Consider the following 11,599-nt stretch of genomic DNA (forward strand, 5'->3'; position numbering starts at 1 on the left):
CATCAGATATACCTGTAACCCCAAAACAAGAGCAAGAGCAATAATGGCAAAGTAAATAATCATAATGAAAGTGTACTTGTGATGAGGTAGGAGTACCTTTCTTTTCTAGATGTAAGAGTGGCTCCTTCATTTTTCTACACCAGGTCCCTCTTGGAGCTAACCTTTCCCGCACTACTCTGCATCTTGGTGATCCTCAAGATGGATCACATCCTCATCCAAGAAGTTAGTGAAACAAATAAAATACTCATGTAGGAAGAATCACCAATAATCGAAAAGAATAAATTCACAATAATAACACAAAGAAATGACACAAGTCTTGAAAGTATGTAACTTAATGTAGATTGGAGGAGGCTCACAATGCCCTCTTGGTCCTGTCTCCCTCTTGGCCAGGAGGCATCACCGTCCATTGAAGAAATGCATCCTCATGAGGACCACATGTATCCTTTATGTCTTTCATCGGCAACCAAGTCCAATCATCAATGTATACAATGACCACTGAATCTTTAGCATACCCTCTCCTAGGGTTTCTGAATTTGTCCCAAATAACTTAATAACTTGATGGCTTGATCATACTAGGGTTTCAATACTATAGAACCCAGGCCTTTACCATATCTAAGGCCACTCCTAGGTTTTCTTCCAAACCCTAGCTTTTGATTCCAGGAACAAAGGTCTTCCCTAGAGTTTCCTACAAACCCTAGCGTTCTTTCAGGTCTCTGCTATCTTCATCCCACTCACTCTGCAACAGTGTCTTCACAGGGGTGATCTCAATGACTTTTCTTCAGCCGAGCTCTGATACCATGTTAATTTTTTGGGCTTGATTGTTCTCAGCTATAAATAATTGCATTTATGAACTATTTCAACATTTTACATTACATTCACCCCATAACATCATATCATCATCAACAATTATGTAAAGGTAACAACAAACATTAACAATGCAATAGAACAATAAGTAACAACATAAGAAAATCATACACGAATAGAGACACCATGATTTAGGTTAGAGACCAGCGGAAAACCCTACAAGGGGGAAAACCCAACCAAATTCTTCTTCTTTTAGATATTCATCAATTGTTTAGCTGTGATAGAAAGTACAATGAGAATGAGATACATCAATCATATCAGGCCTCCTAGGGCCAACCCAAGTCAGTTCACAACTTAGCTTGTGAACTGAACGAGATAAGTCCAAGAGAGTTGCTACAATATCATATCTGCCATAGTAGCACTGTCACATTTTCCATACATCATGTTATCACTGTCATCAAGGTTACTATCATAGTCATATTGTCATGTCATCGACACCTTCATATCACAATCACTGCCATGAATGTGATATAGAAGTTGTTGCCATATCTGCGACATTTTGGGGTGTTTGCTAATGACAAGGTCATTGCTTCCAACTATAAGTATAATCACTGTTAAGAGACATAGTTCAAGCCATACATAAGAGATGCATTACTAGTCATAACCAAACATTAATGTCATTGTTATCATGTGTCACAAGAACTAAGTCATCATCATGTAACATAAGAATAATGTCACTGCTATCATGTATTATAAGAACAATGTCACAACTATCATGGAAGTAGGTATCTGTGATTGCCATTGTCAGTCATCAAGGGTCACTATCTTAGTTAGGGTTACTGCAACACATCAACGATTATTTTCATAGCCATATAAATCAAAGACATTGTCATATATAAGTTACTGTTATGTCAGGGTTACATCCATATAAAATATCATTGAGTTATGTCAAATGTCCTTAGGTCACGTTAATTAAACCACAGACTCAGTTCCATATAGATCGTTGTTAAGTAGATCACTATCTCACTGATATATTGATCACAAACTCAGATTAAGGTTACTTTCCATACATCGTCATAAAATAACAAATGCGAACTATGATACATCACTATAAACTGATGCGAGTCTCTAGAAATCAAATGCGAGCCAATGTGTGTTTTGAGAAATCTATAGGGCTATAGTTAGGATGATTTCTCTCAAACTTGATAATTGCTTGTGATGTCCTTTTACTTTTTCCTACATATTAGCTTCTTCTCTTATTATTATGTTATTCTTATCATCAAACAACTACGAAAACAATAAGATCAACAATACACAGGAACACAAGATATAGGCTGCAAGCTAGGGCCAAAACCTCTCCACTTGAGAGGAAAACTCACAAATCCCTTTTGTTCTTATAGATTCTTCAAAAGACGAATTTGAAGACCTCTAGACCAAGACCAATACTCTTCTAAGGCTAAGTCCGACCTTCTTGATGATGTGCTTCCTTTGTCCAAGTCAAACCCTTTCAATTTTCTTCCAGTTGCACAACTTCGACTCCCAACTACAAAATCTCGGCCTCTACTGCAGGTTTGAAATTTTCGGCCCCTGCAATAGTTGTTACCTTCACACATGTGAGAAAATCTAGGGCTTCCAATGCTTCCTTTGACCTTCACTTAACTTTCTCTTTTTCTAGGGTTTGAGGATGACCTAATAGACCTTTTTGCAATTTCTTCGAGTTAGATCTTGCAATAGCAAAACCCTAGCCTCCTTCCTTTTCATGTGTGAAAAGAGAGAGAGAAAATAACCCAAACACTTGCCGTTCGTCCTTCTTCCTTCTTGTCTAGCCTTCTTCTTCTTCTCCTTTACTTGAATGATGAAAGAATGAATGATGTCCATAGGAGGCCGAGTTCCCTCCTATATATAGGCTTCCAAGGTGGACGAAATGCCCTAACTGTGGCTGACTTCTTAGCTGTGAGGCCGACTTGGTCTTGAAGGGTAATTTTAAACTTTTAAATACAAAAATAATTCTTTCTTCAAGTTACAATGTGTTCGATGGGGTCTTCTTCACATGGCAATGACTCTTTGACTTCTTGACCCTAGGACAAACCCTAGAAGCACTCAATAGGTGCTTGACCTCTAAATAAAAGACCTTGAGCATGAAACCCATGCCACAAAAATAACAATAATAATTTTTATTTCATTTTACAATATACAAGAATCAAAAGTACATTTCATATTTATGAAGACTGAACCAAGTTACACATTTTTCAACACTCCCTCTTAACTAGGTAGGCATTCATAAATGGTACATGGACATTCTCAAATTGAAGATATCTCATAAGAAGAGTCGGATTGGTAAACCCTCTCTTTGCATCATACCAACCAACATTGTCACATAGCAAAGCCTTGACTAACAATTCTCTCTCCACAAGATCATAGCACAATGCTGGCGAGACCAATGACTAATAGACACTATCATCATTGTCTTTCAAGGCAGATACCCCACCTAGGTGTTCACACAGTATGTACTTCCTATCTTGGAATATAACATCCTCAAGGAATTTCCTCTTCAATTACTCTTATCTTGGATGCCATACCTCTTCCTCAAAGAGTATCAAAAGCCATATGCTTACCCAATCCTTCGTTCTTTCTTCACGAAGTGAAGACAAGAATGATGCGTCTATCTCTTCCTCTCAACTAGTGAGGATATATCAACCAATCCAAGTTTGTCTCTTAAATACACAAGCTTCTTATTAGGAGGAGATTTTGTTATGATGTTAACTACTTGTTCACCAGTGGAGATATACTGTAGCTGCAACACTCCAAATTGCACCAACTTTTGAATGTAGTGATACTTGTTATTTATATTCTTTGTCTTTCCATGAAACACTGGGTCTTCAAACAACCTTATACAACAAGTGTTGTCACAATGTATCATCGTAAGGTCCATCAGTCCTTGAAACAAGTTAGGCAACAAATTCCTCAACCAAACAACTTCCCCGCTTACTTCACACGCTGCAATATATTCAGCCTTAGCACTACTCAAAGTAATCGATTTTTTCTTGCTACTCATCAATGATATCATGGAGGATCCCAAACTAAAACATCCTGTAGTAGTGCTTCTCCCATCCATCTCACTACCTCCCTAGTCGAAATATGTATATCCAATCAAGTCGACATCATTCCTCTTATCATACTTTAGGCAGTTGTGGATTGTTCCTTGCAAATATCTCAATATATGCTTGGCTGCTATCTAATGATCATGCTTGGGCTGTATCTAGAACTCACTGAGAACATTCACTGCAAAACAAATGTTTGGTTGAATATTTACCAAATACATCAATGAGCCAATTAATTGTCTATACCTTGTCGAATCCACCAAGCTTGATTCAAAGCTTATTAGTCTTTTCAAGTTTGTGATCATAGGGGTTGTCATAGGTTTGCAATCCATCTCACTACCTCCCTAGTCAGAATATGTATATCCAATCAAGTGGACATCATTCGCCTTATCATACTTTAGGCAGCAGTGGATTGTTCCTTGCAGATATCTCAATATATGCTTGGCTGCTATCTAATGATCATGCTTGGGCTGTATCTAGAACTCACTGAGAACATTCACTGCAAAACAAATTTCTGGTTGAATATTTACCAAATACATCAGTGAGCCAATTAATTGTCTATTCCTTGTCGAATCCATCAGGCTTGATTCAAAGCTTATTAGTCTTTTCAAGTTTGTGATCATAGGGGTTGTCATAGGTTTGCAATCCATCATGTCAAACCTTTTCAGCATCTCGATCACATACTTTCCTTGACCTAGATAAATCTCATCAGGTCCTTGCCAAACTTCCAACCCCAAATAATAGTGCATCAGCCCTAGATCCTTCATATTGAATTTTGCTGCTAGTTGTTCTTGCACTCTTGAATACAACCTTCTACACCTGTCATGAGAAGATCATCCACATATAGAAGAATGATTACGGGCTCATCCTTCACAACCTTGATATAGAGATTCAAATCAACAGAACTCTTCGAGAAGCCCAATCTTTGTAGGTATGCATCCATCCTTGCATACCATGCCCTTGGTGCTTGCTTAAGGCCATACAATGCCTTCTTCAACCTGCAGACATAAGTCTCTCTATCTTTTACTTCAAATCCCAAGGGTTGTTCTATATAGACTTCTTCATCGATAGTGCCATTCAGGAATGTTGTCTTGACATCCATTTGATGGATGTTCCATCCCATCGATGCTACCAAAGAGACCATCGAACATATAATTGTATACCTTGTTGTAGGTGCAAATGCCTTTTCATAATCGATGCCTTCCTGCTGAGAGAAACCCTTAGCCACAAATCTTGCCTTATATTTATCAATACTTCCATATGCTGCATGTTTAATCTTGTAGAGCCACTTGGAAGTTACCACAGATTTGTCTTCAGGCCTAGGTACGATCTCCCAAACTCCATTTTTCATTATTGATTGATACTCTTCATTCATGGCATCTTTCCATTCTTGATGTTTGATAGCCTCTTCAAAGGTGGATGGTTCTACTTCAATTAATTTCGTCATATAGGCTGCATACCCTAAATATCTTTTGGGCTTCTTACTTTCCCTGAATGTGCCTTTGGCTGCTCCATGTCCTTCTGCATCTAGAAGAGTAGACTTCAACCAATTAGGTCTCTTTCTGCTTTCAGGGATGATCACAGGTTGCATAGGTTCACTGGGACCTTCATCTTCATGATTTGAGTTCTCTTCCTCCCTGGTGCATTCTTCTTCAAATATTGGAAGTTCTTCATCATCAGAGTCCATCGGGAGGTCCTTTGATTTCTTGAATGCAATACTTTCATCAAAGATCACATCTCGGCTTACTTCTATTTGGTGTCCTTCCTTTATGTAGATCCTATATGCCTTTGAGGTATTACTGTAGCCAACAAATATTCCCTTCATGCTTGTAGGATCCAACTTCTTTCTCTTATCTTTCGGAATGTGAATATAGACAGGACAACCAAATATTCGGAGATGGTCCACGCTTGGTTTCTTCCCAGTGAATGCTTCTTCAGGAGTCATGTTGTCTAGTGATCTATGAGGACTTCAATTTTGAACATATACAGCAGTGTTTGTTGCTTCACCCCACAAAATGTTCAGCAAGTCTTGATCATGTAACATGGCTCTTACACTTTCTTCAATAGATCGATTCTTTCGTTCAACAACTCCATTTTGTTCGAGATTATATGGGACTATTAGCTCCCTCTTAATCCCAACCTCCTTACAAAAAGCTATGAGTTCCTTAGAAGTGTATTCTCCTCCATTGTCAAACCTTAGCATATTTATTCTCCTTTCTGTAAGGTTCTCTATTTTATCTTTGAATTCTTGAAATTTGTTGAATACTTCATCCTTGGACTTAAACAAATTGATCCAAGTTTTCCTTGAGTGGTCGTCAATGAATGTTACATAATATAGATGACCTCCAAGAGACTTCGTAGACATAGGACCACATACATCAGAATGAATGAGATTTAGATTTTCTTTTGACCTTGAAGCATTGCTTCCAAATGGTCTCTTAACATTTTTACCTAATGCACATCCCTTGCATACTCCTTCATGACCCTCCTTGAGTTCAGGAATGCCATTCACCATTTAACTTAGAGTTGGTAAGATTTTGTAGTGAAGGTGACCAAACCTTCTATGCCAAAGTTCACATGGATTGACTTCAATGTGAACCAAAGCCTTAGAGAGAGGAGTCAACGATCTGTAGAGTCTTCCTTCACAAGTCCCAATGATATTTGCATTTTTGATGCTAGAGTTATTATCCCATACTACAACCTTTCCATCTATAAAAGCGATTCTATCTCCCTTATCTTCTAGACATGAAATAGAAAGTAGATTCTTTTGCAAACTTGGAACAAATAGGATGTTGTTGAGATGAATGTTTCCTCCATTCTCTAGCTCCAACGAGGTTGATCCAATTCCTCTTACAGGATAGCTCTTCTTGTCACCAAGCTCAATGGAGTAGGAAGATTTTCCTCTTGATAAGGTCTTTAGTTGTTTGTGCTCACTTGTCATATGTCTTGATGCTCCACTATCGATTACCCAAATATTCTCATCTTCAAATGTGCCAGTAAGTGCTGAGAATAACCCTTCGTCCTTTGTAGAAGTCTTGGTCATACTCTTCTTGATGGATAATAGGGGATTCCATATTGCCTTGATTCGTTGATTCATCATGCCCTTAGCCAAGCTTAGCTCTAATACCATGTTGAGAAACCTATACGGCTATAGTTAGGATGATTTCTCTTAAACTTGATAATTGCTTGTGATGTCTTTTTACTTTTTCTTACTTATTAGCTTCTTCTCTTGTTATTATGTTATTCTTATCATCAAACAACTACCAAAACAAGAATATCAACAATACATAGGAAGTTAGGAACACAGGATATAGGCTACAAGCCAGGGCCAAAACCTCTCCACTTGAGAGGAAAACCCATAAATATATTCTCTTCTTATAGATTCTTCAAATGATGAATTCCAAGACCTCTAGACCAGGACCAATACCCTTCCAAGACTAAGTTCAAACTTCTTGATGATGTGCTTCCTTTGTCCAAGTCAAACCCAGTCAAATCTCTTCCAGCTACACAACTTCGACTGCCAACTACAAAATTTCGGCCTCTACTGCAGGTCTGAAATTTTTGGCCTCTACAACAGTTGCTACCTTCACACGTGTGAGCATATGTAGGGCTTCCAAATCTTCCTTTGACCGTTGCTTGAGTTTCTCTTTCTTCTAGTGGTTGAGGATGACCTAATATACCTTCCTTTGACCTTCTTTCTACAATTTCTCCATTTTCGATCTTGCAGTAGCAAAGCCCTAGCCACCTTCCATCACACGTGTGAAAAGAGAGAGAGAAAATAACCCATACACTTATCCTTCATCCTTCTTCGCTAGCCTTCTTCTTCTTCTCCTTCGCTTGAATGATGAGAGAACGAATGATGTCCATAGGAGATCGAGTTCCCTCCTATATAGGCTTCCAAGGTGGATGAAATGCCCTAATTGAGGCCGACTTCTTAGCTACCAGGTCGACTTGGTCTTGGAGGGTATTTTGACACTTTTAAATACAAAATAATTTGTTTTACAAGTTACAATGTGCCCGATGGGGTCTTCTTCATATGACAACGACTCTGTGACTTCTTGACCCTAGGAAAAACCCTAGAAGCACTCAATGGGTGCTTGACCTCTAAATAAAAGACCTTGAGCATGAAACCCATTCTACAAAAATAACAATAGTAATTTTTCTTTCATTTTACAATATACAAGAATCAAGAGTACATTTCATATTTATGAAGACCGAACCTAGTTACACATTTTTCAACAGTGTGTAGTATGTGTGCCTTTGTGTATAGTTGCAGGCCACTTATATAGAAGAACAAACCTCCAAGAATTGCGATGCAACGAAAATATAGAGCCAGTAGGAAAGTGATGTCATTGCGACTATGTAACAATGGCACATGTGATGTTATTGCCACTGTGCAGTCAAACAAGCCACTGTATTTGATGCGAGTTAATATAATTCGTGCCGCAACGTATAGTCAAGCGATGCCATCAAATGTGGGACATTGATAGAGAATCATCAAATCATAATGAGTCACCAAATGTTGTGCGAGCTAGATTTGTCATACGAGCCATAGGGACATAGTTGAGACATAGAAAAACAAATACCAGCCCTGTGGACCGCAGAAATATAAGATGCGAGCTATAGAACATAGAATCGAACCTCAGAATATTAATGCGAGCCACATAACACATAATCGTGCCTGTAGAATAGATACATATATCGACAAAAGTGCGACCAATGTATGCGATGTGAGTTCATTATTTGATATGTTGAGGTGCCTAATTTATACTTGATTCTGAGTGCGAAAGGACACATCTTCGGGGTGAGCCGACTTGATCCTTTTGGAGACCAAATTTGAAATTTAATATTTTCCTCTTTGAATTGGAGCCAACTTTAGCACAATAACTATATCCTTTGCACAAATTAAATTCTCTTTATTATGTCAAGCCGACTTGATGAAGTCCTCATCATTTGTTTATTCAATCAAATGGGGAAATTTCTCCTTAGGGAAATTCATCCCTTAGCTGCCAATTTTCAACAAAATGATCAAGATTTAACATTTGAAAAGTCAAAGGAGATATACCTTTCAGCTCAAAAAGAGGATACCCTACAGACCCAAGAAACTATATATATATATATATATATATATCCCATAAGAGCTCAATCTTGATACTGCTGGGACAAACATATATATATATATCCCATAAGAGCTCAATCTTGATACTGCTGGGACAAACTTTGACAAGCTTAGTTTGAGTGCATTAAGATGTGTCTCTTTCGACCACAACCCTTTTAAATAGCAACAAAATTTCGTGATTAAATAGCTGCAACTTTAAATGTTAGTCTGCATTAAACCTGGTGGAAAAAGGAGAAAACTCAAGAAAAGATTTCCTTTGCCATTGGAGCTACTGTCTGATTAAGGGAAAAACCCTTTCCTTGCACCTGAAGGCTGAACCAGAATTTACAAGTTGAATGATCACTATAAACACTGGGAAAAATGTCAGACCTTGAACTGGCATAACATTCCTTCCAAAATAATCCTGATTATCCACTTTGCCACTTAATCTTTTTCAGGCATTAGAAAGCAACAAATTGAAATTACTAAATGCTGTGCACATGCTTCTAGCAGACATTAATAAGTGCTTTGCCTTGATGATCCTTCTCGACCTGGTTATCTTCTTCCAACTGGCTTGGTGTCTTCAGATTTTTGGTCTCATGAAATTGGTTGAATAGCCTTTATATTGTGCCTGATTTGACATCACCCTATCTCATTGGGCTGTTGTCTCTCATGACATCAAATAAATAAGCATCTTAGTAAGACATGGCAGGAAAGAATAGGCAGAATGAGACTGGAGAGTTCCGTTTGAAGAAAATATTAAGAAAGAAAAGCTGTTGCTTGTCTCTTGCTCTACTTGCATTTTTTTCCCCTTTTTGTGTTGATATTTCTTGCTCAGATCAACATGTCTCGTTGACAGAGGGACATTCAAAGAGAGCTGGAGCAAAGAGAATCAGGACTGAGATCGTCGCGCAGGGAGTTTTCTACCTCTACCCCAAGCAGGTTAGTATGGGAAACATTAAGAAACTAAATTTTGGAGGATTTTGTTTTAAGTCTTTTAACTGCATGAATTATTAACTTTGCAGCCGGCCAAGGGAAAGGTACAGAGAAAGAGAGAGTGGCAGGCCTGCTCAGGATGGTAGCTTAAGGTCTACTAGTTCCGGAAGCAGTGTGCGTGAGAGTGGTACAACACCCCCTGCAACGCCAACAGAAAGTCCTTCAACTATCTCTGTGTTAACTTCTGGCACAATTTCATCTACACCAACTATTGTCACTAACAGTTCCAGGTCTTATGCACAATCTTCATCTTTTTTGTATGCCCGTGAGCGTGGTGATGAGCGAGGTTATGATGATAATTTTGATGGTAATAGAGATAATGGTGATGCTGGTAGTGTTGGTGACCCAGAGACTGGGTCAGCCATGGATATTATGGGTACAGGCGGCTTTGGTGCTGCACACAGACAAGGTTCTCGCAGTACCAAACCTAGACAAATAGTAGAGCGTAGAGAAAGAGATGCCAGGCGTGAGGGAAAATGGGAAAGAAAACAGGGTTAACTCTACATAATTAAAAATATGTTTATTTCTGACTTGGCATCCAATTTTTCTGAATGAAACATTTCTATTGCAGCACTGGTGGGTGTGAAATGTCCCCTATTTGCATGGTGTCTCTCAAATTCCTTGTTTTATTCTGTAGCAGGTAGTAAATTATCTGGTTTTGTGACTTCAAAAACAAGATACAGTTCTGCATATCGGTAAGTTGTGTCTAGTTATGAGTCCCATTTTCCAACATCCAGAAGAGAAGTTATGGTTGATATGTATATTTGCTTGTCTTAATATTGGCTATTTGTATTAAAACATCTCAATGAGATAATAATAGGAACAGGAAGTTCATTCTTTGGAATAAAATTGTTCATTATTTAGAGTACAAGTGAAGCATCCAGCCATGTTTGCGTGCCTAGGAAATCGTCTAAGCTGGCTCACAGTATAGCTATACGCCTTCTCTGTGCAGTGTTTTGGTAACTCAACAATATATTCTCCTTTATGAGTGGTATGAAGAGTGTTGGCTCGTGTTCCAATTTGTAAATCAGTTCAAACATACCTTAATTGTATGCACAGTCCATTATATATTTGAAACAATTCCTTGGCTATGCATGTGCTCCCCAAGTTATGAGAACTCAAATCCATTTACAGTGGAAGCATTTTGAAATATAGCTATAATGGAAAATGTTAGAAACATCCATGAACAATCCGAAACATTTAAATTTTTTATGAGTGAGAAACGGCACAGAAATCGAATCAGTCAAAACTCAAGCAGCCAACTGTGTCTAGAAATGTGACAAAATAAATAATTAGAACCTTAACCTCAAAATTATGTTAATCTCTGGCAAGTTTTCAAAATAAACAATCTGAACCTTAACATCAAAAATATATTATTCTCTTCTAGGCTGTGAAAAAGGAGTACATAGCATCTTCCAAGTTTGCATGAAGGCTTGTTAGATACACAAACTTCGATGTAAGGTCTATTTATTTACGAATTTTCTTATGGCACCACTTGGTGCAGATACAGCAGCGTTCAAAGCTGATAGTAGTGAGGCCAGGCACAAGGTCTTAACAGTAGCTGGCCTGGAAATTGACTACTGTTCATCAAGTTCGCAGC

The 11,599-nt window shown here is 38.2% G+C and overlaps 1 protein-coding gene across 1 annotated transcript in view; it reads left to right on the plus strand.

Annotated features, from left to right (window-relative positions):
- Positions 1 to 11,088, plus strand: part of LOC149254117 (uncharacterized) — a 342,370-nt gene extending 331,282 nt beyond the window's left edge. Inside the window, 2 exon segments of the mRNA XM_089460071.1 lie at positions 9,863 to 9,945; positions 10,029 to 11,088. Coding sequence (XP_089316197.1) covers positions 9,863 to 9,945; positions 10,029 to 10,497 — 552 coding nt within the window. The 3' untranslated portion in view covers positions 10,498 to 11,088.
- The last annotated feature ends 511 nt before the right edge of the window (positions 11,089 to 11,599 follow it).

Source organism: Pinus tabuliformis, chromosome 7 (assembly GCF_031772625.1).
Source record: "Pinus tabuliformis cultivar Carrire ecotype Pingquan chromosome 7, CPIR1, whole genome shotgun sequence".
Lineage (NCBI taxonomy): Eukaryota > Viridiplantae > Streptophyta > Pinopsida > Pinales > Pinaceae > Pinus > Pinus tabuliformis.